Source organism: Cnephaeus nilssonii (assembly GCF_951640355.1).
Source record: "Cnephaeus nilssonii genome assembly, chromosome: 21".
Classification (NCBI taxonomy): Eukaryota; Metazoa; Chordata; class Mammalia; order Chiroptera; family Vespertilionidae; genus Cnephaeus; species Cnephaeus nilssonii.
Window position 1 is genome coordinate 43,113,606 of NC_137092.1, and position 18,764 is coordinate 43,132,369.

Sequence of the window (18,764 nt, forward strand, 5' to 3'; positions counted from 1 at the left end):
GCGGCTTTGTCCAGAAGGACGTCCAGAAGACGTCCACCCTAATTAGCATATTACCCTTTTATCAGTATAGATTCTAATCAACAAATCAACAAACAACAAGTGCTGGAGAGAATGTGAAGAAAAAGGAACCCTCTTACTCCTTTGTTCATAGCAGCACAATTCACCATAGCTAAGATTTGGAAACAGCCTAAGTGCCCATCAGCTGATGAGTGGATTAAAAAACTGTGGTACATCTACACAATGGAATACTATGCTGCTGTAAAGAAGAAGGAATTCTTACCATTTGCAACACCATGGATGGACCTAGAGAGCATTATATTAAGTGAAATAAGCCAGTTGGAGAAAGATAACTATCACATGATCTCACTCATATGTGGAATCTAATGAACAACATAAACTGATGAACAAAAATAGAGCCAGAGACAGAGAAGCATCAAACAGGCCGTCAATCTTCAAAGGGAAGGCAGGGGAGGGTGGGAGTGGGGGGTAAGAGATCAACCAAAGGACTTGCCTGCATGCATATGAGCATAACCAATGGATATACATGGGGGGGGGGAATGGGAGGAGGAGGAAGGGCCTGTGCTGGGGGGTGGGGGAGGCTCGGGAGAGGTCAATGGGGGAAAAGGAGACTTATGTAATGCTTTACACAATAAAGAATTTAAATAAATAAATAAAATTATTCTACCTTTTCTTCTAACATCTTTATGGAGTTTTTAATATTTGACTCTGTAATACATTTGAAATCGATTGTGGTATGAACTGAGGGAGAGACCTTCCTTTACTCTCAGCCAGCGACCTCATTCACCCCCCCAAACGTGCACCGGCGGCGTCTGGCCGTCAATCTGCCGCCTTCCCTGGGGTCAGCTCCGCAGGCCTCGTGTGCAGTATTCGCAGCCACCTGAATGTCTGACAGTCTGTCTCCAAACCTCTCCCCTCCTCCTCTCCACCCTTCAATATTCCCTGGCTGCCTTTCCATGTTTATTCTAAGCTTCATCACTGTTTTGGCCCCAGAATAGAGTCACTGGAACTTTGATCAGGATGGTGTGACACTTTAATTTGTGAGAGTTGATACCTTTACAGATTCCCAGGAAAAATAATATTTACACCCGTCTTTTCAAACCTTCCAACATGTCCACCCGATTCCAAGATACGCTCCAGGGCCTGTCTGCCTCCCTGAAGGCATGGCTCCCACAGCACCGCCCCAACCCAAGGCGGTACCCTCCCTCCCACTTAGTCCCTGCGTGTGTGTGGCCAGCGGAGCCATCGCTAATCCCACCTGTCCTCACCCCACTCTGCATGCCCCGTCTTATTCCAGAGACTACCAGGAGCGCCTCGCCCACGTCCAAGACCGCTGTCTGTGCCTCTGTCCCCACAGCCCCGCAGCCGGCTCAGAGGCCTGTGGGTGCTCGGGCCTGGGGAGGCCCACCCTCCCAAACTGCAAACTCACTTCTGATGGACCTGACTTCTGGAACCAAACGAAGCCACGTTAAGGAAAGAAGTGAGTGTGGGTGGTTAAGCGCCCTGGGGAGATGAATGGTTCTACAACATTCCAATCACCCAGTAACTCTGGGCGGACTCCTGCGTGCAGGGAGCCCTGGAGCCTCACCTGGGGAGAAGGGCCTTACCTTGGCGCCACAGTCCGCTCCCTGCTGAACGCAGAATCCAATGAACCGTGGGTCTGCCACTCTCACCAGGATGTTGTCAACGCAGTAGACGTGAACGCTGCCGACGCCCCTGCGCTCCATGTCCCCCACGATGTCCCAGGCGGCCAGAGCCCGGTAAAGGCCCCCGTTCCCATCTGGGAAATGAGACAGCCCTTAGAGCACAGCAGACCCATTCTGAAGGTCACCTGAAGGTCGCTTAGTGTGGGCCGAGGAAAGAGCTGTTCAAGGAGAGTCACAGTGCACGAACAAGGCCACCCCAGAGGCCACGCTTTCCTTTCAGCCTGCCTGTAACAATCTAGCCGGAAACACACGGTGAAAGACAAAACCATCCATCACACCATGACGACCCACATCTTCCACGTGTTATTACTGTCTGTATGATTGGCGCTGACTCTGCATGTGCACCTGACAACGTCATCCATGTCGGAGAGAAAATCACGTGGAAACTTCATGTCAAGTCACTGGTTTAAAGCCAGACTCACATGAAGGTCAGTGGTGACCTAAGCTCGGTGCTAGGAAAGCCCCTCCCTCTGCCTCCTGCTGCCTCGTGTCTTGTCAGCACCCTCAGCCACAGCGGACTTCATGATGCGAAATTAGACAGCACAGGGGGCTCAGAACAGCCAGTCCTTCCCTGACTGCAAAAAATTAAGAAGGAAAAAGCCAAAAGCACCCTGTGGACACTGCTGTCTCCTTCAGCCTCCCCGCCCCCCACAGATCAGACAGGAACCGGCAGCCTGGCCTCCTGCTACCAGAGTCACCCCAGGTCCTGGCTCCGGCTGCCACCGCCACCGAGCGCCCTGTGCGCGCAGCCCGGGTCTGTGCGCGGCGGAGGCTCCGAGGACACTGTGTGTGTGGCTGTGTGTTTCTCATTCTCTGGCTTCACCTACTGAGGCCCTTTCTCCTGGCCATTTAATGTCTCCGAACACTCATTTCAATGCTCTTTAAGAAGCAATAGTACAGACAACCCTAACTCAGCCTCTGACTTCTTAAACTGGGGGTTCACAATTTTTCGCTCGGATAAGCCCCGGCGGAGGGCGCGGCTGCAGAGGGACCATGCGCTCTGGGTGCATGCAGGCTCTCTCAGGACAGACGCTCGCAAAAAGGATCACCATATAAAAAGGAAATTAAAATTCAATCACTATGTCACTGCCATTCCCCGTCACCATTCACAAGAAGGGCGCAGACCTGGGGCCATGGACACCTTGCTCTTCTCCTCCAAAATGATCTTGCCGTCAAAGCTCATGGCGGGCAGCATCCCCTGCTGGAAGAAGATGACGTTCTCCTTCTGCAGCCCGAAGTACCTGTGCTTGGCGAAGAACTCCTCTGTGGACTGCATGGTCCTGCCGCTGGTCATTATGTACCTGCAGCAGGAAGTGTCTTCTGAGACCGCGCCATCGGGTCAGGGCACAGAAAGCCTGTCCAGGCCCCGGGCTGAAGGAAATCTTGGGAGCACGTGGCCTCCCTCAGGGGAGCCTCTGCCACCCCTCCCCCCCTCGGGTAGGACATGCCTCTCCACACCTCCGGCAACAGAGCCTGCAGCCAGCTCAAGGAAAGAGCTGGGAACTGTGAAAAGTGCATTTTAAGTTAAAAACCTGTGGGAAAGGGACCACATGCGAACCTGACAAACTCGGGGAAGGAGGCCCTCCCACCCCCGCTGCCGCTTTGCTTTCTCCCGCCTCCCTAGTCCATCACCAATGGAGTTCATGTAACCCGCCTACGTCCCCTCCTTTGGTTGTAGTGTATAAAAATAGGTGAAAAACCACCATTCTCTGGAGCATTATCCCAATCTGTGAGGTTCTGCTTCCCGGCAACTGTCGACAGTTTGGCTCAAATAAACTCACAAAAACTCTTTACAGGTTTGAATGTTTTTATGTTCACAAACTCATATTTTAACTAAGTAGAAAAGGGTAACTATGATACATTCCAATGACCTCTGGTGGTTTCCTGCTAAAATTCTGAAATGGCATGTGGGCTCTGTCGCCTTCATGTGAAATCAGAGAAGTACAGGTCTCCTCTTTGTTGCCACAGGAACCCCCCAGCCCAGGAGGCAGAGGAGGAAAATCTGAAACCAGCACCTAGAGGACACACTCAACTAAGTGACACCTGTTGAGTGAATCAATGAAGACCATGGTATCATTCCCACCGCAGTAGGTATCTGTCTCTTTAACATTTTGAACTCGGGCACAAGGGCTTGGGTGTGATCTAGAAGGTGACAAAGAGAAACACAACATCAGCTGTGCGGAGCGAAGGAAGCCAACATGACCGCAGGGCCTGGGCTGGGAGTCCTGCTGGCTGCTTAGGACACGATGTCCCTCCAACGTCCCCACAGGGACCCGCATGAAGCGGCAGTTGTGTGGGAAGACCTGGGAGTGTGGGAGAATCACAGAGCCGGTGGGAAGCAACACCGGCCAGACTCAACCGCAGGACTGGAGGTCTTTCAGGGCCTCCTCCCGGGCGGCCGCGGGCCAGGCGGAAGGGCAGAGAAGCCAGCGGAGCCTTTGCGGGTCACATGGGCTGTTACAGGGTCAGGGAGCTGAGGACACGCACACCCTGCGGGTCACCCACAAAACATGCTAATTCCAAAGCTGAGGAGAGAGACGGAGGAGCTAAGTCGGCACCTCCTAACGAGCAGAGCAGAAGCTCCACAATGTGGTGCTCAAGGAGCCCGGCGGGCAGACCTGGTGCCCGGCCCAGCCCCGAGAGGCTGGCTCACAGCAGAGAAGTCCGTGGAGCTTTCAGCCAGGGGAGGGGGAAGGTGCAGGGGAGGGGGTTCGGAAAGGCTAGATAACCTAGTACTTGAGAACACGAGTTCCTAGACTAAGAGAGCCCACTGAAAATAGATCCACACCATGCCAAGAAATTTCAGATACTGAAGATAAGGAGACCCTAAGTGCTCTCAGAGAGGGGGAGACTGGAAAGCAGAATGGCACTGGGAACCAGAGCCGCCTCCAAATTCCGAAGATTCAAACGTTCAGACATTCTACACACGAACCACCAATGAGGAGGGAATTTCCAGACGGAGAGAACCCACTGCACCAAAGGGACTCGGGTGAGGATGCAGAAGCTGGGGGAGAGCACACTGCTCCTTCAGGCTGCACTGCGTGTTACCTTTAACACCCATGGTGATGACAACTCCCCGTAAAACCAGCAGAAACGGCACTATGTCTGCTTAGGAATACAGCTCTCATGCATTCTGAGTATCTTAAACCAGCACATGTTGGGGCCCACAATGAGCCTCTTACCAGGGGATGGTGCATCTGTTGCCATGGCACTTCTCAGCTAGCTGCTGAAGCTTCAGGATTCGCTCTGCTTGAAGCTGGAAAAGGGTCTTATGGGATGGCAAGCCAACATCATACATCCCCTTGGGGTATGTGACACCCAGCCGCGTCCCCTGCCCACCAGCTAGAAGAAGAACCGCCACTCTGTTCTGAGAAATGTGGAGAAGTCCTAGGAGAGAAAACGCTGGTGTCAGGAAACCTCTAAACATCAGCACTTCAGGGCCAACCCCTGAGGTTGCCCTCTGCATAACCAACGAGGACTCCACACTAATCATGGTGACTCTCTTGTAATAAAAACATTTTTATTATTAAAAAATTAATTTAGCCCTAACTGGTTTGGCTCAGTGGAAAGAGCGTTGGCCTGCGGACTGAAAGGTCCCAGGTTCGATTCCAGTCAAGGGCATGTACCTTGGTTGCAGGCACATCCCCAGTAGGAGGTGTGCAGGAGGCAGCTGATCGATGTTTCTCTCTCATCGATGTTTCTCGCTCTCTCTCCCTCTCCCTTCTTCTCTGTAAAAAATCAATAAGATATATTTAAAAAAATGTTTTTTAAAAAATTAAAAAATAAAATAAAAATAAAAAATTAATTTATACAGCCCTAACCGGTTTGGCTCAGTGGATAGAGCGTCGGCCTGCGGACTGAAAGGTCCCAGGTTCGATTCCGGTCAAGGGCATGTACCTTGGTTGCGGGCACATCCCCAGCAGGGGGTGTGCAGGAGGCAGCTGATCGATGTTTCTAACTCTCTATCCCTCTCCCTTCCTCTCTGTAAAAAAGCAATAAAATATATTTTAAAAATTAATTTATACAGACACCCAACCAAAGACCAAACACGAAGTAATATACTTTAATGAACCAATGGTCGTCTTTCTGGTCATTGGAAGGTGACAACCAAGAGATGTGAGGAACGTTTTACAAGAACTGACTACTTGGCAAGTGGAGAAAAGGACAGGACGGGAGATGTCCAGGCTCCAGGGTGAATGGCGATGCTCTTCAATGACCTCCAGCGTATAAATAAATCAATCAGTATTAAGTAATTAGTTCATCAATGAGCATGCTAATATCCTAGGCAAGCTACCATGCAGTACATGTGCAGGAAAGCAGCCTGTTAGGAAAGCGTGTGCAGCGCAGCGGTTGGAAGCCAGGCTCTGAAGTCAGGAGCCGGGCCTGAAACCCACCGACTGGATGAGCTTAGGGCGTGCCAGCGAACGCCCGGAGGCTGGGTGATGGACATGTTCTATCTTTGGACAGAGGTGGAGGTTACGTGGGTGTATAAATTTGTTAAAACTCCTAAGACTAGTATGTTAGTGTCTAACTTATACTTCAATAAAATGGATTAAGCTGCCTTTTTAATGGGCCGTCCACAGCAGCAGAACGTGAAACGGAGTCTTTGCTGCTGATTTATTTCTGCTGCTGGAAGCCTGTCCATTTTCACTAGTTGAATGTTCAGCAATCCTATGTAATAAAAGCCTAATATGCTAAGTGTCCGGTCATCCGGTCGTCCGTCCAACTAATCAAAGTGTAATATGCTAATGATATTCTAAGGCCGCTCAACTGCTTGCTATGATGTGCACTGATCACCAGGGGGCAGTCGACATGACGTGCACTGACCACCAGGGGGCAGATGCTCTGACCGGTAGGTTAGCTTGCTGCTGGGGTCCAGCAGATTGGGACTGAGCGAGAAGGACCAGATATTCCCTGGAGCCCTCCTGCGGTCCATCCCTGGCTGGCCAACCTCCCGTGTCCCTCCCCGGCCCTGATCGTGCACTGGTGGGGTCCCTCAGCCTGGCCTGCACCCTCTCACAATCCAGGACCCCTCAGGGGATGTCGGAGAGCCCATTTCAGCCCGATCCCGCACCCACTGGTAAACGAATTCAGGCACTGGGCCTCTAATAATAACCAACCATAATGCTTGAATAAAAACTATTATATTCAAATAAAAATAAATTCAAGATTGATTTAAGATCCAAATGCAAACAAACAAAACTGTTATTAAACCACAGAGGCTCTCAGCTTGGATTTTTAAACCACCCAAACCTCTCTGCCTACCATGTCTCCAAGCCACCCCATCATCACCTCAGCACCAGGCAGTGACTGGGGAGAAGAGGCAGAGTGGGTGCTGGGAAGTGTCAGATGAGAGGAAGCAGTGAGGGGTGGCTTTTCTTCTTCCCTGAATTTCATACTTTCATTAAAGTTCTCAGAAACTGCCCTGGTTGTTGTTGCTCAGTGGTTAGTGTTGGCCAGTTAAGAGCATGTACCCCAGTTGCAAGCTTGACGTGCGGGAGGCAACCAATCCATGTGTGTCTCTCACATCGATGTGGTTTTTCTCTTCTCTCTCTCTTTCCCCCTCCCCTCTCCCCCCTCTACTCTCTCTAAAAAAAAAATCAATGAAAAAATATCCTATCTTCAGGAAAGGATTAAAAAAAACCCACAGTTCTCAGAAACTTCATTAAATAAATGAAGCAGTGGTATCAATTATTGTTTATTTTCATACTAGAGGCCCAGTGCATGAAAATTTGTGCACTTGGGGGTGTCCCTCAGCCTGGCCTGCACGCTCTCACAGTCCGGGACTCCTCGGGGGATGTCCACCTGCCAGCTTAGGGGGAGATCAGGCCTAAGCTGGCAGTCAGACATCCCTCTGGCAGCCTGGGAGCCCTCAGGGGATGTCCAACTAACAGCTTAGGGTGCTCCCCAGGGATCAGGCCTAAGCTGGCAGTCAGACATCCCTCTGGCAGCCTGGGAGCCCTCAGGGGATGTCCAACTAACAGCTTAGGGTGCTCCCCAGGGATCAGGCCTAAGCTGGCAGTCAGACATCCCTCTGGCAGCCCAGGAGCCCTGGAGGGATGTCTGACTAACGGGTTAGGCCCGCTCCCTGCCGTGAGTAGGACATCCTTAGTGCTGCTGCAGAGGCAGGAGAGGCTCCCGCCACCGCCGCTGCGCTGGCCAGCCATGAGCCGGCTTCCAGCTGAGCGGCGCTTCCCATGGAAGCACACTGACCATCAGGAGGCAGTTCCTCCATTGAGCATCTGCCCCCTGGTGGTCAGTGCATGTCATAGCGACCGGTCATTCCTGGTTGTTCCACTGTCAGAGTCAATCTGCACATTACCCTTTTATTATATAGGATCCTTAGGTAATGTGGGTCCACCTAACTTACCAACTTTGTGCTTCATGCATTTTTTAAAATATATTTTTATTGATTTCAGAGAGGGAGAGGGAAAGAGAAATGAAACATCAGTGATGAGAGAGAATCATTCATTGGGTAATTCCTACACGTTCCCCACTGGGGATCAAGCCCGCAACCCGGGCATGTGCCGGATTAGGAATCAAACCATGATCTCCTGGTTCATAGAGCCACGTTCAACTACCGAGCCACACCGGCTGGGTTTTTATATGTATTTTTATATACTAGTACATTGAGAACTTAAAGTTGGCAACATTTACAGGAAACGGGAGGGTTCACAGTGACGTGCCACAGCTCTACCACTTCCTGGGTAACATCCGGCTTGGCTGAGCTCCTCTCATACACCTTGACTTGGGCACCTGCCTGACCTGGAGGACGCCTGGTGCGAAGGTGGAGACTGACACTCCAACAGCACAGGGGTGGGGAAGGCAGGCAACTCCGCCAGGAGAGAATGCAGGTGAGTCAGAACAGATACTTTACGTCTTTAATTTTTAATCACAGCTGAAACTAGGATTTTATAGGTTAACCATTTCCCCTAAAATGTTAAGCCCATTTCTGAGCACATTATACAGACTAATGAAGGAAATCTCTATTTGAACTAGTTTTAGTTTCTGGAGGATTAGTGTGAATTTCATTAGGTTTAAAAGTGACACTGTGAGCAGTGATGCTGCTGAACTCTATGAGGGTAAAATACCATGATGTTGGAGGTACGTCTTAAAATACTTCAGCACCAAAAAAGAAAAAGAGGATAAAGCAAAAGTCTAAAATGTTTGATATTTAATCAAGGTGATGTGGGTATGGGAGTTCATGACACTGTTTTTCTCTCTAAATATCTGTTTCAAAATATGCTTGACATTTTTCATAACAACAAATTCTTAGAGCAGGCTACAAAATTATACACAAAACCATAATTGTGTGTGTGTGCAAAAAGTACTATAAATTACCACTGAATATTTATCTCTGGGCTATGGGATGGTAGAAATTTCTCTGTAACTTATTTTCCAACTTCTCTAAAATAGGTATGTGCTACTTTTAAAGTAAAACAAATGTGTTAAAAATGTCACTGAAGCCCTGGCCAGTGTGGCTCAGTTGGTTGGAACGTTGTCCCGTATACTGAAAGGTTGCAGGTTCAAATCCCCCCCCCCCCGCCCCCCGTCTGGGCACGTACAGAAGGCAACTGATTGATGTTCTCTCTCACATCGAAGTTTCTCTCTCTCTCCTGTCCCCTCTCTCTAAAAGTCAGCACTTTAGGACTAACCCCTGAAGGTCACCCTCTGCACTAAATCTCAGAAACTGTTGAGGGGCCACCTTCTGACCACACGTTTCCAGACAACACGCCCACTTGCTACCACAGCACGCGTGGCGGAGAGCCACCCTTAAGATGAATTTTCCAAATGTCTCACAGGCAAAAAGAGCTGATACCAAAGGCTAACTTGCCATTATAATATAACAACGGAAGCTTCTGTTGTGCTTAGGATAAGCAGGGGTTTATTTAAAAATGAAGGGGGCGGTTTACTAAGCAAATATCCTTTCCCAGCGATTCCGGTTGAAGCCGCCACCCCTCCGTCAAGGCTCCGCCGTGAGACAGCCTTTGGGCTGCTCCTCCACGCTGCCTCCCTTACAGCACCCCTGGCCCCAGCACGGGGGCGGCACGCACGCACAGCGCCTGCACGCCCAGCACCATGGCAGAGCAGCGGGCTCTGTGGGACACTGCACCCTGCCTCTACCTGCCCTATTCCTGGGGTAACAAGGGTCCTCCAGACACTGCCAGGACCCCCTATTTTCCGAAACATAGCATCACCCTCTTCACAATGGCAATCTCTTCCCGTGACAACTGCCTGCGGAGCCTCACGTGGCATGACTTTACATACGTGGAAATTTGTGGCTGAGGGCAAAGGACATAAGGTCAGTTAAGCGTCTCCTTCTCCACCCCTCCCGTTTAAACCACAAGTAAACATTGCTCCCTGACATTAAGCCAAAAGGAAGTTTGCTTTGTACCTTCTTATACTAGGCTAGGTTGTCAGAGTTCAGTCTAATTTAAAGGAAACGTCATCAATGTAGACTAGTTTTACAGATTCCAACAAGGTTGTCAAAGAAGCCCTGACAGGTGCTCATGGTCCCATTTTACAGGGTCACAGCTCTGGACTTCCCTAAGAGTTCATGCGAAGATTTCACCCCATAAAACCACCCAGAGAAACACGGCCGCTGGGATGCTCGCGGGCACAAGAGGCTTCTGGTTGGAGCAGCCAGCCTTTAGGACGCAGGGAAGCAGGAAGCGCCGGCAAGCCCAAGCCAGCAGGGGTCCCGGTGCCACTCTGGTTCCCGGATCTCTGTGCCGAGGGCCCGTATGGACGCCACTCCCTCGGCACAAAGCGAGGTTAGTCGCAGCCAAGCATTCCTTGCAGCTTGCCGGACTATTGTCAATGTTTCTTCATCTCTAACTCCTTTTAAACAAAACTCATGCAAAGACCAGACACATGGAACAGGTCAAGCAGAACTGCTCTGGTAGTGGGAGGTGAAGGGCTGGAGACGCAGCTGTTTCGACTCTGCTTCCCACCCTACACGAGACCGAAGACAGTTTCCTGGGTGTGGAACCCCTGGGGCCCTTTGGAACACAGTTTGAAAATCAGGTAATCTGTAAGCCCAGAGAAAGATACGAGAGCTACACAGAAGGTGGCTAGCAGCAGTTACCTTTTGTGTGTGTGTGTGAGGAGCAGGGAGTGCCAAAGAATGGAAAAGAAAAACAGGCAGTGTGGTACAAATATGGACTGTAAGGTTGTATCTATAATATTATTGCACCTCGAGAAAAGTAAACATGGATATCATCAAGCACAGGATGGTGGTGGGAGGGAGTAAAAACAGATCTGCTGAGGTCACAGGCCCTTTCTCTATAGTATCCCTGTTATTTTGATGTGACGTTTGCAGTAAAGTAATGTTTATTAGAAAGGAAGGAACAGACCCAGGCCAGTCTGTTCAATGAGGAAACAAGGCCCAGATCTGACGGAGCACATGCAACACTCAGGCCTGGGCTGCAGGGCTCAGCCATCCTTTCCTTACAGAGGAGCAGCTCATAAAAAGCACAGCTCTCAACTCCACCAAAAAGGCAACATCTGAGCTACTTGGTCCTTCTCGAAAGCATTAACTAGTACTAGTTATAGGGACGGATTTCATGATCTGCTTTAGAAGAAAAGCATTGGGCAACTCAACAAACATTCCCAACCAGCCCACTGCTCAAAACCCTGTCCTAAGTGCTGTGTGCTGCCGAGCAGGGCAGGGCCCGCTGCTCTACAGGAGCCCAATGCAGTGACGGCGACCAGAACGACCCCCACCACAGGCGGCTGAGAGAAGGCGAGCTGAGGCGCAGAGAGGGGCGCGAGCTCTCCGGGCAGCGCTCCAGGGATGGCCTCATGGCCCGAAGGCGCACCTCAGGCAGGACCGCGTGAGCAGAGGCTCGGAGAACTAACTCCCTGGCCTGGCTGACATGTGCGGCGGCAGCAGTGGAGGACAAGCGGAGACAGGGTTGCAAGTGACCACCAGGCCAGTGGGGGACGGTGTTTCGTTCAAGCGGCATGAACATGTAACTTGAGCTTCAGGAAGGGAAATCTAGAAGTATGAAAGCTGAGGAGGAGGCCAGAGGCATGTAAGACTTGAATGAGAAGAGGCTCGGATTCGGCACCAGAAATGAACAGAGACTGCAGGGACCCACAATGGGAGAATCTGTCCCTTTCTGAGGTCGCCTGGTGGAAGGTCGTCTGAGAGTCGCAGTGTTAGAGCGCTCGACTTAACAAGCAGCGGAGCTCACCTACACCTCAGAGCAAACCATCGCGCCAGTACCTTCGCTCTCCCAGGCCTGGAGCTGGTCTTGATCTCTGGTGGCACTGCCCAGCACCTCCCGGGGGACAGGCTCCATCCGGGCATCCACCTTCTCTTGCTGGGAGGACTGGTTGAACCCTTCAGTGGCCTTTCGGAAAAAGACGTTCAGCTCCTCAAAGTTCATGGCCTGGAGCTCCGCATAGAGCTCAACCTGCTGGGCTTCCTCCAGCTCATCCCAGAACTGCAGCAGGTGCGCCTGCCCAGCGCGGGACAACCGGAGTCGGAGCTCACTGACGTTCATGGCGCCCGCCCTGGGTGCCAAGCTTTGTGGAAACAGGGGTGTGATTTCTGCACCTAGAAACCTGCAAGAGAAAAGAAATCAACAGCAGGTCAAAGTCCAGCCATGAACCTGGTAGGTTTTCCCTAGGATAAACAAGCGCATTAAACAAACCTGATGGAAAGACATGAACTTGGGCCTTTGCCTCACAGTACCTGTAAGACCCCAAAGTGGTAAGACAACACTGAGCGTCGCATGCCGGGCACTGCACTAAACACTTCACCCACGTGGATCACTCAGGTGGCGGAGCTGGGACGGGAGCCCAGACAGACTCCCGGTGCACACGCTACCCCGCGGTTAGCTCTCCTCTGTATGGTTCCTCTGACCACTCAGCCACCACTGAAAGAATGCCTGACAGCCTAATATCTCGTGTCCTCCTTTTCTCTCTAGTGATTGCAATAACTCTGTTGTATTCAGAATACAACAAAATCCAAGACAGGGCCACATATAATCAATTTTATATCAATCATAACTTCTGCAAAAAAGAGATAAAAACATGTGCATTATCTTTACTAATAATTGAACCCTAAGGGGACAAGCAATACACCAGAACCACCGTGGGTACATGTTCTTGAGAGCATTCCGTGATGACACAGCACAATGTTAGCCAGCACAGCACTAGAGAACGAGGAGAGAGGTGGCCTCCTCACCTAACAGCGGAGGGCACACAGCTGTGCCGGAGGGCTGAGCAGACCACACAGATGAGCAGGAGCAGGCACAGCTGGGGGCCACCGGGAGCAGTAAAAAGTGGGCGTCTTATGTGGATGATGGGAGGGACGGGGGTTGGGCTACCAGTAAATGCAAAGAGCCCTGAAAACTAAGTAACCAGAGTACCTGGAAGCCAAGAGCAGCTTTCTGAACAGGCGGCGGCGCCTGCTGCGGAGAACCGAGGAGCAGAGGCCCTGAGGGGACACCCCGAGCAGGGCCACAAGGGAAGGCCGCACAGGGGACCGGGCAGCCAGCGCCAAGGACGCACGGTGCTCACTGTGAAGTCCTCCCTGGGCAGCGGCTGCTCAGCTGGAAGGGAAGGCACCAAGGACACAGCCCGCGTGCCCACCGTGAGAACAGCGAGGCGGCGTCCGCGCCATCCCCAGTGCCTGAGCAGCACCCGCACATCAGACACCACGTGCACTCACGGGGAGCACACCCCAACTGCTCTGCAGACACGGTGCTCTGTCCAGACGACCGCAGACACTGTACGGGGCTACTTTGCAGGAACAAACAGCCAGAGACATCATGCCCAGGGCCCCCACCTGTGAAAGCTGGGATCCCAACCTCACAGACAGCTCTCAATCCATGCTCTTCACCGTCTAACTACACTGCCTGTCGGGCAAAAAAAGACTATCTGTGTGCGTGTGCATGTGTGTGTATAAAAGAGAAAGGTGGCAAGAGAAACACGTTATTCATATGGCATTTATTCAGAAATACAGACATAATTGATGTTCTTGTAGCTGACTTACTTTGCAAAAACGTCAGTGAAACGGAGAAAGGAAGAGAAGGCGCAGGACACATGGGTGAGGAACTTGATGGGACAGTGTGAAGGAATGATACCTGCTGTGAAACACTTTCCAAGTTACCGCTGATTTGCGACCACACTGAGGCTTGACTGGGAAATGAAAATGAAGGCTTGCTGATTACCATTAGACGCAGCTCTACCATGCTGTGCCCTGAGACCCTAACCACCCTCCACTTCCTCCCTTCAGTCTCCATCTGCCTGGACCAGCCGTCCTCGGAGGCCCCTCACACACTCTAGCCTGAAGAAAGTCTGTATGGGTTTGGGAACCAAACAGAACCTACTTTTATTCCTGACTCTCTTGCTTGGGAGTAGATACATTCAACTACAAGGAGTAGATACATTCAACTCTCGTACCTTCATTTGTAAAATGGGAACAATGAAATTTCCCTCGCAAAAGTTCAAAGGCATAAATAAAGTAATCTTTATAACTGATGAGAGAATCGCTTCTCGGCCTTTTGGCTAAGATCAAGTGTAGTATAACTGATGAGAAAATGAGGCTCAAAGAGGCTAAGTACTCTACCCAAGGCTACTTACCTCGCAGACAGAATAGGAATTCTAACCCAGAATTTTAACCCTGACCCTAATGCTTAAGATCTTTCCACAATTGGCAGCATCTATACTAATAAAAGGGTAATATGCTAATTACACCGGACATCCATCCAGACATCCTTCCGAACAAAGCCATGGTGGCAGGGGCCAAGGCAGAGGCAGTTAGGGGCAATCAGGGTGGCAGGGGAGGGCAGTTAGAGGCAACCAGGCCAGCAGGGGAGGGCAGTTAGGGGTGATCAGGCTGGCAGGCAGAGGCGGTTAGGGGTGATCAGGCAGGCAGGAGGAAGTGGTTAGGGGCAATCAGGCAGGCAGGCAGAGAGGTTAGGGGCAATCAGGCAGGCAGAGGTATTTAGGGGTGATCAGGCAGGCAGGCAGAGGCAGTTAGGGGCGATCAGGCAGGCAGGCAGAGGCAGTTAGGGGCGATCAGGCAGGCAGGTAGAGTGGTTAGGATCAATCAGGCAGGCAGGAAGGTGAGCGGTTAGGAGCCAGTGGTTCTGGATTTCGAGATCGGGCCTAAACCGGCAGTCAGACATCCCCTGAGAGGTCCCGGATTGGAGAGGGTGCAGGCCGGGCTGAAAGACCACCCCTCCCCCCCTGCAAGAATTTCACGCACTGGGCCTCTAGTCTCTCATAAAAGCGAGGAAATACTAACGGCTCAGCTGAAGATCTCATGTACAGTTGGGGGTATTAACCAGAGTGAGCTCTGGGGTCAGACCGGCTGGGGTCATGCCCCAGCTCCACTATCTTCTAACTCTGTGACCTTGAGCAAGTGACTTAATCTTCCTGTGCCTCCATTTTCCTCACCTACACAATAAGGATGAGAGTCTCAGCTGTAAGGTGCAGAGGATCAACGTGTCAGACAATGCTGAGCACTCGGCCTGCACAGGCACCCAGGACGCCCTCCCTCCACGCTCTCGTAAAGCACGGTGTGCCCCAGACCAGAGTCACGGCCTCCTGAACGTGAGGAGGGCCACTGTCGGAGTCCGGCTTTGGAGGATGAAGTTTGTCAAGGACACAAGAGCTAAGCGAGAAGTCCAGTCAGTGAGAAGAGGATGAAAACAACCCAGTGAATAAACGCATTCCAGGCGCGGGCGCAGGGCTGAAGGCTGCTGCTCCCCGCGCTGCCGCTGCGTGGAGGGCCGACGAGGGCCCAGCCACCTCTCACCTACGTGCATAGCAGCTTCCTCTGTTTCCTGGAATATGCAGATACATCGGGAGCCTTTCAGAAGAAAAACTATGGACTTGCATTGCCATTAGTTCATTCAACAAAGATATCGTGAGCCCCACGGTCAGCCAGGTGATGGACACAGCAGTGGGAGAAGCAACTCTGTGCACGCCCACACCCCTTCGAGGGAGACGGACAGGTGCAGTGTCAGGAGTGTGGCGAGGCAAGTGCTACGAAGAGAAGAAAAGCAGGACAGCAATAGAGCGGAATGGGGCTAGAGGGCAGGGGCTGCGGCTGGTGCACAGCCAGTGTGGTCAGCAGGGCCTCGCTGAGACTTCTGCCAAGACCCCGAATGACCAGCACCGTGGGGGGGAGCCTCCAGCTGCGGCGCTCCAGGTGTACAGCCGCAGCACAGGCACGTGATTGGCTGTTCACGGTCAGCGCAAAGGTTGACGAAGCTGGAGCCGGTTCACTGGGCCGGGATGCCGGGGTCTGGCAGCCCGTGGGGGACTTGCAGCAGGGCAGTGTCTTGGTCTGCTTCGGGTTTTAAAGGGTCACTCGGCTGCTGCGCGGGGAAAAGTGGCCAGCAGATTGTCAGGGAAGCTCCGAGTCATCTAGAGGAGAGATGGCCGGGGCTCGGCGCGAAGGCGAAGGCGGTTCTGGGCGGGCCTAGAGGCCCACAGGCAGCCAGCAGCGACGACTGCAGGTGGTGTCCCAGGTCCTGAGTGGGGACACAGGCCAGGCGCAGGCACAGGGATGTGTCCAGAGTGAGAATCGACCTCCACTTCGGGCCATGGTTGGTCTGAGATGGGAGTTCAGAGGTCACCAGCACACAGGACACGAGCTCCGGGCTCCATGAGCCCCCGGGAGGACAGGTGGAAACTAGAGCAGGGGCAGCAGACGGAGCCTGGGACTCGGGTTTTAGAAGGCCTTTCTATGGCTATGCCCAGGTTTCAGGAGCTAGGGTGCCATTACTTAACTAAGATTACCATATAGAAAAGACAGCTCAGAGAGGTTCCTATTAAACTATTTTCCAAGCAATGCAGTCTTTCCTAAGGCTGGGCAAGCTCAGCAGGGAGCCAGGCAACAAGACCAGGAGGTCCTCACCTCAGCCCTCCCCACTCCTGGACCCTCCCAAGTCCCTTCCCTCCCTGTGCACACACTTCCAGACAACACCAGCCCTTGTCCCCCCCCCCACGCCCCCAGTGACAGTTCACAGTGGAGAGGGCTCTGCCTACTCAATGCGCACAGATTTACGACATTTTAAGATATGTCAAACTTTTCCAAAAAGCCCTTAGATACCTCCCCACCTTCCAATGCTTGAGAAAATGAATCCTCGCAAATAAGACACTGATCCTGGGCCTAGACCTCCGTGCCTGCGAAGCCCAGGAGGTAAAGCTCCCCGAGGTGACAAGCATCCCTGAGGCGCGGACAAGACTAACGCACAGCAGGTCCTGGGTCACTTCGGAGATCCGGTCCGAAGGCCCCACGGAACCCACCTACGTAAGCACCTACGTCACTCCCGCGGAGCACACACACAGTAATGAAGTGAAACTGTAAAAAACATTTAAAAGAAAGATAATGCCTGACCTTTACTTGTGGTAAATAAATAATAAAAAACATAAAGCACATATGAACAAACATCGAAATGACGAAACTTTTTTTTATATAAATATATGGGAGATGGCAACGTAACCACGAAACAACGCACATCGAGTCCTACATAACCCAGGGTCAGCCTGTATCTATGACTTTTACCCAAGGACATTTTTCCATTGATTTTTGGAGAGAGTGGAAGGGAAGGGGAGACAGAGAAAGAGACACATGGATCGGCTGCCTCGGCCCAGACCAGGGCTGGAGCCTACAAACCAGGTCCAGGTGCGGCCCTGACCCATCAACCCGGGACCCTCCAGTCGGCGGCCCGGCTCCAGGATTTCTTCACAAGCAGGACCAGGCCACGGCCCCCCCTTCCCGCCCATTGACCGCCCCTGCTCTCACCCCACAGCGCGCACAGCTGAGCCCCGCGGAGGGAGGCACGGCCAGTGCCCCGCTGCCCGGCCCCCGCCCAGCCCGCCGACCCGCCCGCTCACGGCCCGACCCCCGGCCTCACTGCCCGACCCCCGCCGGCCTCACTGCCCGGCCCCCGGCCTCACGGCCCGGCCCCCGCCCAGCCCGCCGTCCGGCCGCCCGCACTCCAGCCAGCGCAGCGCGGCCTGACCCGCGGCCCCTGCGACCCGAGGTCACACACCGGCGGCCACGCGTCCCCGGGCGGCGCCCTCGGAACCGCTGTCACCCGCTCAGGACCCGCTCGCGGCGCCGCCACCCCGGTCCCAGCCGCGGCCGGCGTCACGGCCGCCCAGCCCGACCCGGTCCACGTGGGGCACCGGCTCCACCCCGCGCCGGCCCGGCCCGCCCCGCGCCGGCCCACTCGTCCCTCCTGGCGGCGGGGCCTTTCGGCGACCGACCTCGGCTCGACGGCGTCCCCGGCTGGCTCCGCAGCCCGCCGCTCCGCCTTTATAGCCGCCCGGGGCGGGGGGCGGGGGGCCGGGCCGGGGCCCGGCGGGGGAGCCGCCCGCCTGCCCGCCCCGCAGGCGCCAACGCGGCCACGCGGAGGAGGAAGCGCCCGAAGACACGTCAGCGCCGCGAGCGCGGGGCGGGGCCTGCGCGTCACTCCCGCTCCGAGCCCCTGCGTCCGCCCCACGGCCCCGCCCACGGCCCACGGCCCCGCCCCCGGCCCGCCACGCCACGCCCCCCGCCCCGGCCCCGCCCCTCCGCCACGCCCCGCGGCCCTGAGCGTCCGCCGCCCGCGCCGCGATTGCGAAAGCCCCGGCTTCTCCGCGTAGATTCCCGCGGGCGGGCGGGCCTGGCGCCGCGGGCTCCTCGCCGCCGGTGCCTGCCGCGCCCTGAGGGCCTCTCTGGCGGTTTTAGGTCCTAAGCCGTGAGGGCAGGCCCGTTCACTTTTGCAAACAGGCAGGCATAGAGATTAGGTAAACTGAGGCAGTGAGCGGGCGCCAGGGTAGGCTCTGCGCCTGCGGCCTTCCCCTCCTGGGCCGGTGACCCCGAGGTCTCGTGGGCCGTGTAACTGTCGTGCACCGTGGGGCCTGTCGCTGCCCGTGTGCGGGGCTCGCGCAGGCTGCTGGCTCAGTACCGGGCCCTCAGGAGCGCCGGTTACCCTGGGAGTTGGGTTGCACTTCGTACAGTTTTGCAAGAAGTCCGGGACCATTAGGCTGGAACACCGTTGGATTTAATACTACACAAAGAAT

General features: G+C 53.7%; 1 protein-coding gene across 3 annotated transcripts in view; it reads right to left on the reverse strand.

Moving 5' to 3' along the window:
- Positions 1-18,132, reverse strand: part of UAP1 (UDP-N-acetylglucosamine pyrophosphorylase 1) — a 30,072-nt gene extending 11,940 nt beyond the window's left edge. Inside the window, exons 1-5 of one of the 3 annotated variants that reach the window (XM_079761980.1) lie at positions 17,967-18,132; positions 11,956-12,296; positions 4,907-5,111; positions 2,850-3,025; positions 1,626-1,798 (exon numbers count right to left, since the gene is read on the reverse strand). In XM_079761980.1, the coding sequence (XP_079618106.1) occupies positions 1,626-1,798; positions 2,850-3,025; positions 4,907-5,111; positions 11,956-12,235 (834 nt within the window). In that variant the 5' untranslated portion in view covers positions 12,236-12,296; positions 17,967-18,132. Of the gene's footprint in view, positions 1-1,625; positions 1,799-2,849; positions 3,026-4,906; positions 5,112-11,955; positions 12,297-17,749; positions 17,922-17,966 lie in introns of those variants that run through there. The other 2 variants (XM_079761982.1, XM_079761981.1) reach the window with 2 other exon arrangements.
- Between the last annotated feature and the right edge of the window lie 632 nt (positions 18,133-18,764).